Source organism: Ammospiza nelsoni, chromosome 2 (genome assembly GCF_027579445.1).
Source record: "Ammospiza nelsoni isolate bAmmNel1 chromosome 2, bAmmNel1.pri, whole genome shotgun sequence".
Lineage (NCBI taxonomy): Eukaryota > Metazoa > Chordata > Aves > Passeriformes > Passerellidae > Ammospiza > Ammospiza nelsoni.
This window is the reverse complement of record NC_080634.1, coordinates 55690620-55710947: the sequence shown is the minus strand read 5'-3', so window position 1 is coordinate 55710947 and position 20328 is coordinate 55690620. Positions and strand designations below refer to the sequence as shown.

General features: G+C 41.5%; 1 protein-coding gene across 1 annotated transcript in view; it reads right to left on the bottom strand.

Annotated features, from left to right (window-relative positions):
• Positions 1–16629, bottom strand: part of ATP7B (ATPase copper transporting beta) — a 31875-nt gene extending 15246 nt beyond the window's left edge. The window contains exons 1-10 of the mRNA XM_059493389.1: positions 16467–16629; positions 7773–9051; positions 6031–6189; positions 4770–4933; positions 3779–3940; positions 2281–2357; positions 1747–1921; positions 957–1190; positions 677–768; positions 430–557 (exon numbers count right to left, since the gene is read on the bottom strand). Of these exons, the coding sequence (XP_059349372.1) occupies positions 430–557; positions 677–768; positions 957–1190; positions 1747–1921; positions 2281–2357; positions 3779–3940; positions 4770–4933; positions 6031–6189; positions 7773–9051; positions 16467–16502 (2506 nt within the window). The 5' untranslated portion in view covers positions 16503–16629. The remainder of the gene's footprint in view (positions 1–429; positions 558–676; positions 769–956; positions 1191–1746; positions 1922–2280; positions 2358–3778; positions 3941–4769; positions 4934–6030; positions 6190–7772; positions 9052–16466) is intronic.
• Positions 16630–20328: the final 3699 nt, after the last annotated feature.

The following is a 20328-nucleotide window of genomic DNA, read 5'->3' as shown; positions in this document are numbered from 1 at the left end:
TTTCTAGGCTTTCTTTCTCCCTCCTTGCTCATTGAGAGAGCCCTGTCATACAAACTCCAGCATCTCATCAAGACTTCCACACCATCCTTTAGAACTTATTTCTGAGAAGGTATCACCTCTACAAATACATTCCAGGAGAAACTCCAGCCAGATCACTGGAATAAGGACAACAGTGTTATGACTCTACCTATCCTATCAGTAGGTTAGTAAGTGGCCAGACTGAGTGGAAAACCTTCCATTTTTTAGGGTGTGCACAGATGCAGGATTTTAATTCAAGCTTACAAAGCCACAGCATCCATTAAGACACAGCATCCTGTGGCTGTGGGAGGTGGCATTCAGACAGCAGTGTTTGGGTTGGGTCTGCTCTCTTTTCTTGTAATAAAGAGTTCCAGAAGATTTCACTTCTTTGTGTAAGACAAGGGAAGTTACCAGTAATGAGAGACTCATCTGCCATAGAACTGCCGTCAATGACCTTTCCGTCCACTGGGAACTTTCCACCAGGAACAACTTTTATAATATCACCCCTTTGAACCAGTTCAACAGGTACTTGGTCCTCCCTGCAAAAGACACATGCAGAACAGGCAGGTTACTTATGCTATCAGCTTTCAGGTTAACTGCATCAAGCCTAGTCTGTGACCCAGGCAGGCTAAAGGGAATTTGATTAATAAATACTTACCTGACAATAGAGTGGCCAGGTCCAAGAGTCACCACAGTGGCTTCTGTGGCTTGAAGAGACATAAGCTTAGCAAGAGCTTCTGAGGTCTTGCCCTAAAAAACAGAGATTAATGCTTAAGATACGTTGAGATATATAAATCCCGATATGTACTTAACACAATGAGCTCTAAACAACCTTTCATCTTACAGACTACACCAGAAACAGCTGAATTCAAAATTCCTCTGAATAGTTTACTCTACTCCTGTCATAAATAGACAACATTTGTGTGAAGATGAGTTACCTTGGCTATGTGTTCCAGCCATCTGCCGAGCGCAATGAACACAAACAACATGGGAGGAGTGTCGAAGAAAGTGACGGGGCTTTTCTCTGCCTTTTCAAGGATTGCTACTATCAGGATCACGCAGGAATACACATAAGCAATTGTCGTGGCCAGCACGATGAGCACATCCATATTGGCTGTCTTGTGCCTCAGGGACTTGTAAGCTTGTACATAAAAATACCATCCACCAAGGAACTGTTGGTGTGAGCAGGGACAGACTCACATTGAGATCAGTAAGTACAGAGTACATAATACTGCCAGAGCAGAATTAAAACCATGCAGGACATAAGGGAAGGCATTGCTGACCCAAGAAAATTTTATACTGATACAACCAGGTCTACTAGGAGACTCCATTGACTCCATTGACATCCTCTCATTCACACTTCCTGGTTCTCAAAACCAGCAAATATCATCCTTTTCCTCAGCAATGCAAAGTACACAAGGCAGAGAAAATGAAAGGATTTACCTACAGCTAGCCAATTAGTTTGCAGATGATCAGGCATCTCTTTATTTTAATATTACCTTCTCCACTTGGTAACTATCTGATGCAACTTTGACAGGAGGAAGAGCTATGAATTGAATAAATACAAAAAGGATAAAAAAGAAAAGTGCCACTTTGTTCTGCTTAGGTGGTACAGTCAAGAGGGCAGGCCTAATCCACTCAATCTTTCCATTTCTGTCTTTATCACATCAGATCACATAAATGGGAGATGAATAGAAAGCAGACCCCTGGGAAGCAGTATGGACATACCTGAACAAAAGTGCACAGGATAAAAAAGAGAAGATTCAAAATAGATAATCCAGGAATGAGGTTCTGTTCCAGCACCTTAGACCCATGGTCTTCACCATTGGGTATTTGCATATAAATCATTAAGACTACAACAGGGATACCAAACACTAGGCTGTACAAGAAAGATTTCCTCCACCTGAAAAAGAAAAACTGTAAATCCATGGGTTTTTTACACCCCACTCAGGCCCAGCTGAGCTGGTAGTGCAGGGCTGGGGTAATTAGCAGTGTACTAACACACAGCTTTGGATATTTGCAAAGATCCAGTATTTTGGAACAACTTCAGGGTCTGCAACATGTTTAACTGTATAGACTTCTGGCAGTTAAAAACTAAAACTAATGAAAGCAATAAAAGTACTTGAACCAAATGGCGAATGGTAAAATTAAATATGCTTTACACAAGAATAATCTAATTAACTGGGAAGAGTGCTGGGGGTAGTAGAGTTACAAGATATGATCTAGGCATGTTCTTTAGTAAGAGAGAAAAGAAATACTTACTGCTGTATTTCCTTTTTATGACTCAGGTTATGTGCATTTGGAGCTCTTTTAGCCACAGAAGCATGAAAGCCAATTTCCTTTTTATTGAAACGGAAGGGAAGATAAGTTAGTTTTGATGAAGCTAACCATATTACTTAAAACACATTTAAATTACACTATTTTTAGAAGAAATGTCAGAAAAGGACACTGTTCCATGTTTAATAAAGTCCAACCATCTATTTACTTTCAGATTCTGCCAAAATGAGAGGATATTTCAGTCAGTAGCCAAAATTTGGACTGCAAAGGACTTCTGGTGCCTATACATGAACACAGTGTATAGATGCAGTAAGTGTCCGAGTTTTTAGGCACAGGGAGCCACTGAGAGGTGGAATTCTACTCCACTCCTCTTAAAGAAAAATATGTGCCCTTTCAGCCCCACTGGAATAATCAGGAGATATGGGACATACCAAAAAGGAAGTTAAAATGCACAAGCCACTGGGAACTTTACAACCTTATGAGCAAGTCCCTAACACTACAGTTTAATAAATACACCTGAAGTTGAAAATTAAAGTGTCTGAAGTTAGTTTAAGCCTGACGACAACAAACTGCAGGGCAAAGCAGTCCAGAAACAAAACCAAGCAAAAATCCATCATTGAGTCACTTGGGTGAGTTACTGGAGTAGAACCATGCCTCCTGCCCAAACACACAAAAACCCAAAGCACACTTGCAAGAACACTTAAACTTTCTACCTGCATCATGAAATGCTTCTGTGGCAAAGTATGCTTTAGAGAACTACTCTGCCAGCCTGAACAGTCTACTAGTTAACATTTTAATAACTGCAGCTGCATCAGTTCTGTGGTCTATCAGCTCTTTTCTGAGTAAATACTCTACAGCATGGAAGACAAACACTCTCTGCTGTCCTCCTGACTACTCACTGCATGCACCTCATACAGTATGATCTCCTCTCTTCTGGTGGGACAGAAAAGAAAAAGGTTTTGTCCACATCTGGGCCATCATACCAGTACATTTTATGATCTGTGATTACTGGTAAACCAGGATTTTTTCATTTAATATCAGTCTGTTTCCATTCAAAAAGATGTAGGGATGAATGCAAGCGTGTACAGAGATATGTAATGCTTGTGGCATGAGCTGTGGTAAAACTTCTTTTACAGCCTTTGTCGCTGTCAAGAGAAAGAAGTACTTTTTTTCTAAATTAGCTACACTTCACTGAATTAACTGTGATTGTACACACAGAATTTCAAGAAATTAATATTTGACACTTTTGCCAGGTAAAGATAAAAAAAGGTTCATGTTGTAGTTTCTAGTGTGTGTTTTTAGAGTACCAGCTGGGAGCCTATGCATTCCTGTGGAACACAGCAGCCTCACCACAAGAGCATAAAAACATGGCAATAACTATGGCTTCTGCAAAATCAGTGAAACCTCTCAAATATCAGCTGCTTTATTTCCTTCTAAGTTTCACCATGTAATTGTCCATATACAAAAATTTTCCAAAGCCTACCTTGATTACTTTTATAATATCTCGAGGTCCAATAATTTCAGGATCGAACTGGATCTGAGCTTTGCTAGTTGCAAGTGCAACTGAGGCAGAGAATATGCCATTTGTTCTCATGAGTTTGGATTCAATATTGTGAACACAAGAAGCACAAGTCATCCCTGTAATCTAAAGAAAGACAATTTTAGGTAGTTAGCAATCCCCCACATTCACCCAGTATTTGTGGGTGTACTTGAGACAAAGCCTCAGCATAAAGGTTTTAAAGGTTTTATAGAACTGTCTTAAATGATACAAAGCTGAGAACATAACTATCCACTTTTATTACAAAATTGTGCAGACAGCAGATAAAGTCACAGCCATGTATTTGCATGGTAACACTCAGACATGCTATTAACTGTAGAAGTATAACTAATTTGATTCTATCAAGATTGCCAGAGCCAAATTCTGCATGTGTAACTTCATCTCTCTTGAATTTTCTTGTGGCTTCAATAAGGCATGTTACTACTTTGTGATCTATTAACACAGCAGCAGACTGATGTTCTCTGTCTTGCAGTAAATATCTGTCAGAGAATAAAAATTACTGTTTGAGGAATCCATCCTTCAATAAGAAGTTTACTAATTTTACTGATTTTACTCAAAGCTCCTAGACCTCTATGCAAAGCCTTTAACATTAGCAATGCATATTTATTGACAAATTCTCAGTTACACAGAGTCTGTACTAAAGTGCCTTAAAGGAAAACTTCTGTTTCATTTCTGATTGCTAAGAAAAGTCTAATCAGTACATGGAACTGTCACTTTTTATTTCAGTGCTTTTGGATAGGTCCTTCTAAGACAAGTTGATTTTGTCTTTTCAGCAATTATATTAAAAAAAAGTGTCACCAGCCAGAACTGAGCTGTGAAGCCACAACTGCTCAAGCAAAGCTATTTGCAAGAAAATCAGTCTTCCAGACCCGACTTTTCCATAATAAACATGTAATTTCAAACACACATGACTTACAAGAAGCTCCACTTGCCCTTCTGTTTCTGCATTATTTTCCATGATGGTAGCTTCAAAACCTAAATTCTGGATCAGCTGTGCTATTTCAAGAGGCTGTATGAGTTCTGGCTTGTATTTTATCTCTGCTTTTCCTGCCATCAGTGCTACCAACACTGAAACAATTCCTGCAGTGGCAATAACAAAAACATTAGATAATGTAGCTCCTTTGAGGGAAAGAAAAATAAAATATTACAAGTGACTGTTAGTGAGGACTGTAACAACTTAGAGGTATTATAAGCCTAATGATTTCTCTCTGCTTCCTTCTAGTGTTTTTCTCTAGTCACAACAGCAAAGTTTTTACAGAGACCCAGCCACACTGAGTCTCCCTTTAGCAATGAAGGAATTGCAAGATTTACACAGGGAAGGAGGTGAGTTTTGCTGTGATCTAACAGACAAAAAGGATATTTGGAAGCAACCTTTACATCCACTGCAGAAAGATCTGCCCTAGACTATTGTAGTTTGAAACAAGCCCTGCAGCACAATGCTATACCTTTTATTTTCCTATCCTTCACCCCTCCTTATTTTTTTAATAAATAAAAAGCCCACAGAAATCTACATTAAAATTGAAAATCAAAACATAAAGATCACAAGGCAAAAAAAATTTTTTTTAAGAGCTAATGCTTTTTTTGATTTCTAAATCAAGGCAGTGAGACCACCACTGGGAGACTGAGGAGAGAGTAATCAATAAGCAAAACTCCCCAAAGGCATGCTGACACAAATGAAATCAGACATTGCTAAGGCTCATCTGTTAATCTTCTACATGGCCAGAGGAAAGGCAGCCCCAGCCTGCAGACTTCTAGGCCAGTAAACACCACTGTGCCTAAGCTCACCCTGGCAGTGGAGCCATACATTTGTTTGCACCTGCTTGTGTAAATATGCCCGAGCATGCCCAGCTCTCAACGGCTCTGGAGGAGATGGATTACTTTGTAAACCAACAAGGCCCTGAAAACTAAATGATAACAATTTCTCTGTTCTTGTCTTCAGATGTATTTGAATTTTTTATCACTTTACAACCTTTTACAAGTATGTTAATGATGTTTGCCCACCAGTGCAATAGGATAGTTAAACAGTGACATAGTTACATTAGCACTAAGACAGACCATTAAGTCTATTTAACTTCCAGATGTTGTATGACAGCCTCTTCTTTTAATCTCATAGAACATCTTTTCCATCCCATCATCCCTTATCATTAGACTCGTTATAGGAATCTTAAATTTATTACCATCTTCTTTCTGCAAATTTCTTTCAATGGTAGACACACACGATGCACAGGTCATTCCTGTGATCTGTAAAACACACTTTTCTTCTGTGGCTCCATTGAGCTGGTTTGACCCATCAGGGTGAGGAAGAGCATCTGAGGCATTCCCTTGGTGAGGAGGCTCTGGAGCTCGAGGCTGCACAGCAGCTTTGCTGGCATCAGGCTGGCCCCTGTGTTCTCCAGGGGCGGTGTCTGGAATAAATGCACAATACACTGAGCTGTTCACAGTGTGACTGGGTGACGCAAAAGTACAAACAAGTCACATTTATCAACCACACAAACACTCACAGTTGTTTGGAAGGTGACACAATAACCTTGGTCTCTATGTGGAAATAATATAGACTGTTACCATGCTTACAAAAATACATATTCACCAGTGCCACTTCCATGACCATCTAACTCTACAGAACTAGCTTTCCACATTCCTTCCAATTTCAATGCCTAGAGCTGTCAGCTACCTCCACTTGATAAAGATTTATTGGTATCTAGAGGGTCCTTATCCAGCACAGAGAATGGAGTCCAGTCATACCCATTCTGTCATTGTCGCCATCTATGCAGGACTCACATAAATTCATCTCAAACAAGGAAAACAAGTTTCTCAACAGGGTTCTCTTTATGGCACAGTATTCACACTGCAAGTGCTGCAAAATGAGTCTTGGAAGCACCCCATAGACCTGAACACAAACAGGCCCCTTGCAAACATTTTTATTCTTTGCCAGATATTGAACAGACACACAACAACTCCAGCTGTGTTCACAAACTACCTCCCTTGGGCAGAGGTTTGTGTGAAGGAGCAGGAATTGCTTCTAAACAGGTTAAACACTGGGGGGTCCCTCCTTTTCCAGATGGAGTTGGAACTCTCCCGCCAACAAATTATAAACCAAGCAAATGATAATTAAACACCACATACAGGGCCCTCCTCATTTGTAGTAGTACCACAGATTCAAAGGGATAGGACCCATGAGAGAAGTGAATAGGATGTGGTTTTTTGTGATCAAACTACTTAGTTTCAGGTAAACTGCATCAGGTATTTCAAAGCAAATATGTTTGGCTGAGGCAGGCGAAAATTGCCACATTCGAAATTTGCGAGAGAGGAGATTCTGCATCAAAACAACTTTTTAAACATTGAGCACATGTACAAAATGCATACACTGATGAACTGAAATGCAAAAGCAGCTGTTCCCCCCAAAGAGTACCTGTATTTTGCCACTGACCTTGCTTAAAGCAAGGTTTAGTGAAGTAAGGCAGGCAAAAAGAAGAAATAAAGTTCAGTACTGTAGTACTGAACAGTACTGAAGAAATAAAGTTCAAAGGCTAAAGACATATAAAGGGGGTTTTAGCTAGGTAAAAAGTGGTTTTAAATGATACTTCATGAAGTTTGTAAGTTTTAGTATTCTGGAACATAAATGTAAACATTTGGTTTGATAGATCTACTTAAAGCAGCCTGTAGACATAGGAGGAAGCCTGCTTCAGGGGGGAAGGAGATGAGCTACTTGAAAGGCTTTGTACCTCAGGCCTTTTGGCTTCATAATGTAACTCAACTCTTACACCCACTGCTGCAGTTATTAAGGGCTGAAACAAGGTGCCTTACAGCTGAAACCTCTCTCCCTTGCTAAGTGAGGTCAGATCAGGCCAGGCATTCAGAAGAGACAATGTCAATGCGATGCTTTAAGTGTTTCTCTCCAGAAAGGAATCTCAATGCAGACCTTGCATGACCCACCCTGGCACGCTACCCACAGAAGAAAAAACACTGTTACCTGTCAGCACAGAAGCATCAAATCCCATGTCTTCTATGGCAGCTCTTAACTCTTCTCCACTAGTGACAGCTGGATCATAGTGTATCGTCCCAGTACTGCCAGCTAGAGAAACTGCTACATTCTTCACTCCCTGCCTCTGTGATACAGCCCCTTCTATGGACTGTACACAAGAATTGCAGGTCATGCCATCAATCTTAATAACAGCCACATGTGTTGTGCCTTGTGGTGGCTGTCTGATGACATTGCATGTGAAAACACCTGAGGGAGATGCTGCTTTATTTGCTTCTGAACCACTTAGGAGGCTTACTTTAAAGTTTCCAGGTGGAAGGGATTCGATAGCTTGCTGCAAAGCTGACAGGGTGATTAAATCTGGGCTGTACTGTACCACAGCACATTTATGCTCCAAAGACACTTTAATACTTTTTATGCCAGGAAGATCTGATATATTTCCTTCGATGTTTCTGACACAGGACTTGCAGTGCATGCCCTCTATCTGTACAGTCACTGTTGCTGTGCTACCCATCACGGGGACCAGCGGATCCAGCCCATCACTCTGAAGATTTGCAGGTGTCTCCCTGGGGTTTGCATTCTGCAAGCGCTGGAGATCAAGGGAACCCAGCTTCAAAGGGGCTGATTTACTTTTAATGGTGCAGTCGTAGCCCAGGTCACTGATGTGTCTCTTGAGGTCATCAGGCTGAATGATGTAAGGATGGTAAGCAATAATTGCTTCTTGGTTATCAAGTGACACCTTGATTTTTGCCACACCGTGCAGTTTCCTAATATTTCCTTCAATGTTGGTGACACAGGACTGGCATGTCATGCCTTCTACCCGAAGCTTAGCTACTGCTTCTTTCAAGCTTGGCAAATTTGCAGTTGCTGTTGCCAACTTCTCTTCTGCTATGCTGGCGTCAAAGCCCATATCCAGAATTTCCTGGCAAATCTCTTCAGGGCTTATTTCCGACTGCCGATACTTGATAACAGCATTGTTCTGTTCAAGGGAGACTTTGATTCTCAAAATGCCCTTCACCTTGGAAATTCGGCCTTCTATCGACTGTACACATGATTGGCAGGTCATTCCCACAATGTTGACTACCACAGTATGCTCTTGGGAAGGTGGAGAGGGCATGGTTTCAGAGCTTGCCTCATAGCCCATGTTATCGAAAGCAAAATTATGTTTCATTGTAGGCTTCAGCTCACAACCTGGAGGAGAATCGATGTTGGACAAAGCCTAAGGAGAAAGCAGAAAAGTAAAAATAAATACATGTATCCTCAGCTCTGTAAAAGCAACAACAGTCTTCATATGCTCTCAAGCACATACTAGAAGTGCTCTCAAGTTAGTCTATATGGCAAAAACCTTTTCCAACATTATTTTACACTTTGAATATATCACCAGTGAGTTATGCCCATGATGACGAATCAGGCTTCTGACAGTCTCTTGAGCAGCAATTTAGAAAATCCTGACTAGGGATATAAAAGCAGAATTGACTCAATATTCCTACCCCAACCAAGTAATGTAAAACTTGAGTTCTCTGCAGCCACTTCCATCACACAGCCGGAGCTGCTCTTCAGAGCACACTGTCACTGGCACAGGGGGTCACAGGAGAGAGTGTGCTGACTGCCTCTCCAGAAAGGTCATAAACTGGCCCAGTATGGCCAACCTGCTATTTCCCAGGAGGAGTTCAAACCAAAACAAAGAAAACAAAAAAGCCCAAGAAAACAGAATCATGACTTTTCCAGAAGCCTGAAACAAGTTGGTGCAGGGAGGGTCAGCTGCATGGTATTTGAAAAGATATATGCACACACAAAAATGTCTGGGCTGTCTGCATTTAGTATATAATCCTTTGAACCTGAAATCTGTATCTAACAAAGACCTTGAAAGACACAGAACTGTAAGCAGATATTTTCACTATAGTTTAATTTTATTTACCTACTTGTGAGGCACCTAGGACTATAAATTGTGCTACAGTAACTCACTGAGTTCATCCAAGACTGATTTTCAGGATGGCCAGTACTGAACTAGGCCAGCCAGAAGTGGCCTCTCAGTCAGATCACAGCCTCTGCAATACTGGAACTCTACAGCTGAATGCACTCAATTCAACTGAAAATGAAATATTAAAAAAAAAAAAAAGTGCCAATGCTTCTTACAGAGCAAGTAGTGAGAGCTCCAGTTGCTGAAGCCATGTGATGAGAAAGATTGAAAAGGGCAGGGACAAGTCCTACATGGTCAGATTTCATGGAAAGAACATGAAAATTCATGTCCATGATTTAAGACAACTTTAAATACTAGAGATCTAGATGAAAGCTACTAGGATAAAACTATTCTCTTGCCTGCAAAGCCTTGGGCTCTCTGACATTCAATAAAACAGCTGATGCTGGGCATTACTGCAGGGAGAGCCTGGAGAAGGGCCCACTGGATCACTCTCAGTATTGCAGATCCTGCTCCTATGACCCACAAGAAAACTTCTTTCTCAATACCACAGCATGGATGAGAGGCATTTAGGATGCTTAGTAACACCAGACTGCATCCAGTTCATTTGATGCAGTATTCAAAATTCATTAACTTGATTTTGTTTCACGCTTAGACAGCTTGGGAATAATGAGGTCTGGGGCCACATAACCAGCAAAAACTTAAGACAAAAAATTTGTTTTCAGAATTTTCTATATTGTATTTGTTAGAACAGGAGGAGGAATGAGCAAGTTCAACTCTTCAAGATTGTGGTGCAGCCCCTCAACTATCCTGACAGCAAACTCTCTCCCCTGCTCCCCCTCTTCTGCTTGGCCTCATGGCTGCACTCCAGGGATGCTGGGGAAGAAGAGTCAGGAATATTTTAGACCTGGCATCCTCTTTTGCCTCCTCCTCCCACCAGCCTGGCAGCACCCAGGACACTGTTCTCCTTGCACTTCCCCTCCCATAAGTCCATGAAATCCCCAGCATATAAGGAAATATGCCACAAGCACCTCCTTTCAAAACAAAGCATTAACAGTTAATCAGACTTCCCTGCGAAGGTGGTGCCCTGTTTAAGCACCACACAAAGACAACCAGGACATCCCCATTCTTGTGTCCTCCTATTGTTGTGACTTCCCACAATTAGAAATAATAACCTGGCCTTGTGTATGGGAAAAAAACCCTTCTGAAAACAGTCTCCCATCCACCACATTTCAAACGTGGCCTAAACTCAAACTCGCATTGTTTGTCAATTCTGCCTGTCACAGAAGATAAGAAGCATTAGGTGAATATTGTCTGTCATCCCCTCTTCCCTGTCCCCAGTCCCCCAAGGACACTGCTCACAGTGGCCTGCTCTTATCAAAAACACTCAGTGCAATCTGCAGTCACAGAAGCTCACTCTGTGTATGTACTTTGGTTTGCAGGACAAAGGTATTTTGCCTTCTGCATCCTTTGGTGAAACAGAGCACGAATGGAGGAGATGAGCATCCTCCACTCTCTGCTTCACTTGTCTGTCTGGCCACCTCTTGCAGATGAAACTCTGGAACCATCACAGGCTTTATGTCCTCCACTGTGTTCCCTCCCCCTGCCATGCTCACTGTCTTAGTTTTACAAGGTACCCCGTGACATAAAAGTAATTCAAATTAATCATGTAAAAAGATTAGAGGGTGTCGGTTTCTCAGCTGTTTAAATGACCTGGAAAGGCCCGGGGTGGTCTCGGACAGCCCGCGCTTCAAAGGACGAGAAGAGGCTTCAGGATTTTTCTCGGTCTTCAGTGTTTATTAGTTGTTTATCTAAAAGATTTTCTCTCAGCCCAACAGAGGTCTGCACAGCAAGTCAGCCATGAGCACACTGAGAGCCCCCGGGGCGGTCACCTATCTTTATACTCAAAATTACGTATACAATATTTATCAATTTTCCCCAGTACCTTTTTCCCTTATTAACCAGTGCACTTTTAGTAATAACCAATCCCAAAGTGCCAACATCACCACAGAAGATGGAGGCCAAGAAGAAGAAGAAGAAGGACAGGACACGCCCCAATTCCTCCATCTTACTTCTTTAGACCCCCCTGTACAGAAATCCTAAACCCTGTGTTTCACACTCTAATTAACTTATCCCTTCACCATTTACCCCAGTGCAATCCTCCCATCCTCATACAGGTGTCGTCTCCCGTGTAGGATCAAAGTCCAGCCACCAGACACTTCTGGCAACATTCCAGGACTCCCGAGCCCCCCAAGGGTGGTCTTGGTCACTCTGCATATCAGTCCTGAGGTGCTGAGATCCCACAAGAGGGTACTTCTCATTATCCAGTCTTTTGAAAAACATAAAAGCAAGGACTGATTTCACTATTTCAATGCATTGTAAGCCACAGAAACTTCAAAACTTGGACACTGTTTTTTGTTTTGCATAAAAAGCTATCCCAACATTCAGAAGAATTGGCAAAAATATTTTGTTTGCTACTTGTCGAAACCAGATGTTTATGATCTGCAGGAGAAAAATCCTTGCACACAAATTTTTAAATGACAAGGAAAAAATAGAGAGGGGATGTGGATATAAGAAAATTTAAAAGCTTCTTTCCCTTAAAAAACCCACACAAGTGCCAAAACATTGAAGAATCTACCCCCAAAACCAAGAAATGTGCACAGGTACAAACAAAGTATTTACAAAGCCTTTAGTACTGTTTATAACAGATTTTTTAAAAACCCCAGAAACAGTATAGGCAGAAATACATACATGTGTGTATTTGCAAGAAGAGTGTTTCTACACCAGACAAGAGGAAAACAGCAGATTCATGTAAGGACACAAAGATGAGGCATACAGAATGTGACCATAGTTTTCCTCAGGCACATGCTGGGTCTCAGAAAATGGTTTCCTCATACCAGCTGACACCCACACATAAAATGGCATCTATGAGGCTGCATGGTAATTCAGGGACACTACCTGCAAGAGGATCAGAAAAACAATCACCACAAAAAATGCCCAAAAAGGTGTTTGGGAGTCTCAGGCATTGCTCCTTCTGCTTTTTTCTGCCCAGAGAGAAACATGAACAAAATAATGGAAATGCATCTAACTACATCCAGAAGGGAATGTGTGAAAGAACTGGCTGTAGTTACTCTTTTGTCTCCACACCAATAGAGAATGGCTCACTTTTAAGGGCAGGTATACACCAAGTCTGTTTGCTCTACCAGCCTCATGCATATTTTTACAGTATCTGTGTGAAGAATATGCAAATAATTACATGGGAAATGATGCCAATTCTTTCCCTCCTTTGTTCTGCATGTAAAAGTTGGAACTAAAAGCGCAGAGCAGAGCAAGTCTTTTACTCTGAAAGCTAAGTAACCTGATACAAAGTTATGAAGCTCATATGACCAATACAAAAAAATTGAAGAAATCTGAGGAATCATTGACAAAGAATCAGTAGTAGATGGAGACAGCTTTAAAGAAAGCACAAGTACTGGCTGGAAAACACTTGCATCAACAGGAGAAGCTCTGAACCAGAACCAAGATGAGTAGCAAATGTGCAGGAGTGTGGCACCTGAAGCCCAAGTCCCAGTATGAGGATTTCAAAGCAAGAAACAAGGCATGAAGAACAACCCTTCATATCCCAGACAGGAATTGTAGCACTCATGCCTGTCCTGGGCCAGAGCAGGGCTTGGGAACAGCTGGAAGAGGCAGAAGCTCATGCTCTCCTTTCACACTCCCTCCAGACAGCAGGAAGAAGATCATCCAAAAGGAATACGCCCTGGGGATGAACTAACTTTTTGTGAAAGCATGGAGGTGGACCAGGGCAGGGAGATGCTGCTGGATTGGAAGCACCAAGTCTCAAGCCCTGGTTTGGCACAGAGCTCATGGCATCACAGCATCCAGAGCTCATGGCAGGTTCATTTGGGAAAGGTAGTCCTAGCCCATGGTCTGTATGGCTGGTGGGGCAAACCCGCCCCATTGAGGGCTGCCCTTAGAGGCATCATGCTGACCCATGGTGCCCCAAAGCAGGCTCCTTCTTTAGGATATTTCCATTCAAAAATGAAAAGGCTGAGAGTTCAAGCAGTGAAGGGATACATAATAAATCTGAGAAAAACAACTGAACTCAGAAAAAAACCCAAAGACATGGAAACCATGGCACTGAGTAAGACCCCCACATATGCACGCATGGTGACCCATGTCTTGAGAATGGATGCAACATCAAGGCTGTGAACTCAACAAGGTTTGTGCCTGCCTTGTCTGTGAAACCACCAGCCACCCCTGGCTGAGTCCCCATGCTGCCTCCATTGCTGTGTTTCATGGTCACCTTGTGGGGTGGCCTGTCACCAGGAAAGACATCCCTCTACCCATTTCCCTTTCCCAAGAGGTGCAGCCACCTCCAAAATGCCAGTATAACACTCCTGGCCTCTGCAGCACAAGGCTGAGGTTGTGACAGGCACACTCCACAGCCCCCTGAGCATCACCCACACCAAATCCAGCACAGCACTGCTCCTCTCAGCTCATCCAGCAAGGCTCTCCCCCCTTCTCTGGCACTGCTCTCCTGCCCTCCGTTGCCTGGCCTGCAGGGATGGCAACTTTCACATCCTAAAACTCGAGCGCCAGGCTCCTCAAAGTGATGCCAGGCAATCAGCGGGGAGGAGATGGGGCCCGGCGCACTCAGCACCTCCCCCTCTGCCTCTCCCTGCCTGCTCATCCACAAATGCTGGAGGTCACTGCACCTCTCATCCACTATGTCCTCAAGTTTTGGGCTGCTCTTTTCCCTGTACCTCTGTAGGCTGAAATCAATTATTGCCCTCTTACCTTTGAGCGCCCAACTGCTGAAGAATTATCTTATCTGTGTTTTACCTTCCCTACTTCCTTCTTTCACAACTGCCTGATTCATGGCTTTGGATTCAGGCAGCAGCAGCACACAACTGAAAAGCCACACACTAATAATTAAACGCTTCAGAAGTTTCCCAGTTTATTACAGGCAGACAGTGAACAACAAAATGAGGGCAGAGAAGCCACAAAAACATCAAAGGTCACGAGTCTTCAATTTTTTGCCAGTAACAGCAGCACTCTGGCACACAGAGTAGCCAGAAATTCAATCCTCATCCTCCTTAACATTTTTCAGCGCATCTCATTAGAGCATATTGTTTAAATGTATTAGATCATAACCATTGTTCTTTCTCTCCTTGTCTCCCAAACGAAGATTAACAAATGCCAGTAGCTACTATATCCAGTAACTACTTACAATTTGTTATTTTTCAAACAGTCCCTGAGTCTTAAATGAGGATAAAAACACCTTCTAAACCTGAATATCAAGATTCAATGAGATTATTACTACAAAGCAGCCTTTATAAAGCTTTTGTTTCCAAAATACTAACTTGATTTACTAATGGTTCTGCCAAGGGACTGCTATTTCCCACCTGGGATCAGGCTTCTCTAACAATACAGATGATAGGGAAAGATTTAGGCAGCTGAAGCCAGTCTTACTGAAATGACACCTACACTGTAGTCAACAAACCTCAGAGACCTTAACAGGCACTTTTAAATTAAAGGGAGCTGTGTAAACCAAGTTTGGTTAATGGGAAAGGGGAAAAGCTTGATGTAAACGAAATGTTTCTAATTTAGAATTAAAACAAGACAAACTTCTTTGTGATGTTCTTCACAGCACCAGTACAAGCAGCATATATACCCCAGTGAACTGAATACAGAGAACAGATCTTTTGGTAGAACAGAGTCCTTTATGTCATGACTGTTTTCTAGCAAACATTTAGAATACAAGAAGTAACTCGAGGCAGAAAAAGCTTTCAGGTACATTTGGTCTCTTCTGGCTGTTATTTCATTCCAGTCTGACACTATTTGAATCATTGTAAGCATACCCAGTTTCAAAGAACATGAACACACAGAATCACAGAACATTCTGAGTTTGAAGGGACCCACAAGGATCATCAAGTCCAATTCTTCAGCAAATGGCTCATACAGGAAGCAAATCTACCACCTTGGCATTATTAGTACCGTGCTCCAACCAACTGAGCTTTGTTCTGAGAGTTTATTTCCTTAAATATTCACATTATTCACTAAGCCAAACTACATTACTCCAGTGTACATACATTTTAAACAGCAAAACTCTTTTAAAAGCATAAACCTCATCATATTTCTTTCAGCATTGATCTTTCTAAGTCTCCTCACCACAGGAGTTAATCTCCAAAAGTACCACAGTTATATACAACATTGAATTTTTTTTTAAAGTTGCAAGATGTATTTATCAAGAGCTTCACTAGCACCCACTTACTAGATACAAATGAACTACTTACCTACAATAAGGAATTTTTAATGTTTCTGCAGTTTCTCTTACTCCAGACTAGTATGAGCTTCTTCAAACTACTGGAGCAATCAGAGTTCAAAAGGAGAAATACTATTATGTTTCCTTCCTAGGAATCACCACTCTGCATTATTAGAGGTGGAGCTAAAACAATGCTCATTAGCCTCTACAGCATAGGTCATCATTAACAACTTCTTTCAAAGATTGTTTTCAGAGGATCCCCAGAGGATTTGCATTTGTACTGCTTGTTATGGGGCTGGCATCCATGCTGGGGATGGAGAAAATTTAGATAAAGAAGGTTTAACCTCCTTTAATATACAACCCATGCTACAACATGCTTTGTTTTAAATTCACCAGTTCAGAAACACCACTTCCCTCCCAACATGCACACAAACATACACACACTGACCTGCCTTTCATCTGTATTGACTTCTGTCATTCCCATGGAGTAACTCTGCAAAAGTTTCTCTTCTTTCTGCAAGTTACTGCTTGCTTTTACCAGCGATGCCGTCTTGGACTTTTCACCAATAATCAGTAGTTCAGGCACATCACGAGCTGCCTGCTGCTTACGAATAGACACCAAGGATATGTTTCTGTCATTTAAAGTAGCTAAGTAGGACAGTTCCTTTTTCATTTTGTTGTCCAGTTTTCTCTCCATTATTTTTCTGGACTTTAAATATTGCAACGCCAAAAAAAAAGTTTCACGAGAGCAGTTATTTGTTGTCCTCCAAGCCACGCTTCTTTCAGCTACATTTACAACAGCTTGAAGAGCTCTGCCCTTCTAATCCATGGGCTTATTAATCATTCATCAGGAAATCCCAGATGCAACCTGTGATCCTTATGTAGGCTGCTTGCTGCACTCAGCTACCTGCTCTCACTGCCAGTTCAAATGTTTCCCACCAATTGGCATCCCTGGTGCTTTCCCAACTGCGTCCGGCACTGCTGATCTCTGCACACGGCGCTGCAGCAGGCTCAGCCAAGGCTGCCTTTCACAAGCTGCTCAAACATGACCTGTGTGCAGCAGCCAGCGTGTAACCAGCCCACACAGACAGGCATCCTGGTGGCCATGTGCACAATCACAGCTCCGGCACAGGGAAAACGCTGTTCCAGTTCCTCCTTCTATGAAATTATCGGGGGTTTGTTGGATAAAATGAAGTCCCTTCTAACATGGAAAACATGCCCACGATTACTTTATTAGATAAGGCTCCTAGACCAAAGGTCTTTCATTAATTCAGGGCACAAGAACATTCATTCTTTGTACCAAGAGGGAAAACAAAAGAGTGAGTACAATATTTACACTTTCTAAAATGTGCCTCTTCACCATCAGCAAGCTTTACTAAAAGCAGTGAACCAAACAAAATTAAATGAGCAATTAATGCCAGAAAGGCAAGAAATAAAATATATTCTCCTAAAATTCTCAGGGCAACACCAGGAACATCTAATTTAGATAGCCAGGCACACAAGAGGCACCACCACTAGAAGTGCCTTGAGCCAAGCCTGAATTTATTTCTCTGGGATTGCCCAGAGCAAATTCACAGCACAATGCTAATGCAGTAAGGGGGATCTCCTGTTCCCAAGTCCACAGTAGTGCAGTCCACTTCTGAAGGCACTGCTGAACAGGGCCATGCATTTATGCATTCATAAGATTTACAAAATATAACAGATGTTATTATTTATTTATTAGCAATTTCCACCCTCCCTTCCTGTGCAGTGACATCACTGCACATGCAAGCCTTAAAACAATTGTTTTAAATTTAATCAGAATCTCTTGGACTTGCTGGAAAAAGTAACAAATTTACTCCTATGCATAGGTAAGCACATGGGGTCAAAACCTTGGCATATCTCTGTCATGTCATGAAAACCTGAGGGATAAATTACAGACACTCCATCTGACAAAATAATTAGTATAATATTTATAATTTCTATAATGTGCCTCTTTACCATCAGCTAGCTTTACCAAAAACCAATGATAGGACAAGTTCAGATTCTTCTTACTTCCGAAGGCAGAGGTACACCCCTCACACCCCTGTCACACAGAGACTGGTCCAGAAAGCCACATGCAGGACATAAGCATCCTAGCTTGTCTCCCTGTCATAACTTCCCCACAACTATGGATCCTCAGTTCTTGGGAAAAGAAGGTCTTCTGCCAGGGAAGTGAAACTCCAAATACTACTGCACTATTCTGCATCATTGTCTTAACATAAAAAAATTAGTGATACTACTAAACTTTTTTAAAGGGCTATTTTGAAAACATTTTGAGAAATGGCCCTTCTAAAGAGAATTACTACCAAGTGTCTGTGTTTGTTCTGCATTTATCAAACCAATTAGAGCCACATCTGATTTCAGTTCAAACACTTTACTGAAAAAGAAAATTGTGCTAAAGATGAAATAATTTCAGGAATTTCTGATTTTAACTGGGTTCAAAATAAGCGATTGAAAATTATACAATTTGACTTATGTGAAAAATTTCAGTAAAACATGTTTAAATACCAAAGCTAAGTCTACATAATAAATACATATATAAAGTTAAAAACTAATATTCATCCTTCTGAAACAAAACAGGCCTCCCTTCCCAAATCAAAGATATTTAGAAAGTCAGCTCTGTGTTCTAATTCCAAACAATGGCAATTTCAAATTCTTGATTTTCTAAGGGAACAGGAACTCCAGTTTCTGATCATCAATAAAGCATATATTTGATCCGCTCATCTCTGACAGTATCTTTGCTATTAAAAATATCCCAAACCCTACTGAGCATGTTTCTGCAGGTAACTAATATGCAAAAATATACTGTGATGAAAAAGAATGTAAAAACAACCTAGGGTTTTTTTTTCCCCTTCATTTGAGGTTCACCAGCTAAGCTCAGCTTAGACTGACAGAATAACAAGATGTTGAATAAGCATCTTCTCTCCAATTCCCTTCAATCAACATTTCTCCCCCCCAGCTTCTGAGCAACCCTAAGATAAAAAGCTGTTTCTTTCTAATAGCATGGAGAAAAATTCATGCTTAGCACTCTACAGCCCCTTTGCCTTCAGCAAAGTCCTGAATACTGATTTGGAGATAAAGAAGAAACACATGAAGTTGTGCTTTGAGCACATTCAGTTTATATTTATCCACTTTTAAAAAAAGGATTTGGCTGGGGGAAAACAAAAAGAGCTTGCTATAGTACTTCAGGCTAAAGTGACTTAAGATAAATTTTAACCACTTTAAGTACCTAATTTAGCTGTGGGCTGGAGCAGAATAGGGGCAAAAGAAACCTGTGCAGCTGACAGAGTCTTGAACAGCTCTTGGAGAAGAGGCACCAGTCACAAAGCAGAAACCACTGAAAATCTTTCAATCCTAATTCCTATTTACATTAATACACAGCACTGAAAGTTCAGAGATTCTGCCCCAGCTCAATCACGTCACAACTCTCTTATGGTTCAGGAGACACTTTAGGAAGGGATCCAGTATTGGTATCTCAAGGCTGGCAATGTCTGCCAGGGAAGTGGGGCAGATGCTTGAAATTAACCTCTGTGATTGGCTGCTGCTGCTGCAATCCAACACACTGCTACTGGTTTCCAAATTATTTTCTCCATTCTATCTCAATTAATTGCCCCTTTGGAGTCTAAGCTAATTGTGTCAGCTGCAGAGTGAGGATGAGCATTTTACTTTAGGCTGGAATGGGAAAGGCAATATTGCCCTTCTCATCTGATAGCAGTACCACTCTGATTTTCACGAGGAGGAATCATTCTGGCTTGGTAGTATAAAATTCAGATGGCAAATAGAAAAATGCCTGCTGCCTTCACAGCTTTCTGCTAGTGTTTGGCAACGGTGTTTGCATTTTCAAGCCAGAAAACACAGGACATTCCAAGAAAATTAAATCCCTTTGATTTAAAGGCTCAAAGCTGATCAAACATGGGGTTTCCCCTTTATTTTACCTGCATTATCAGCCTACGTGATAAACATACAAGAACAATGCATTCTCATATAAATTTTGTTTCCCAGGTGAATTCATCCTTGGCTTTACAGGATACCCTGACCTGCGTCTAATCCCTCTGCTTCTGTAACCAAAGAAAGCATCTTAAATAGTCCTAACAATGCCTTGAAAGATGAGATGCTTGGGTTGAAGGAAAAAAATGGGGACTGGGAGGTTAGGGGGTCATATTTCTTTAATCTGTGAGGGGAAAAAGAATGAAAAGCAAAGTTCAGTGAGAAGGAGCACATGTGCTGGCTGTAGTTCACCAGGCACGAAGCGCTGCACACCTTAGGAGCAGAAACATTGAAGGAGCTTG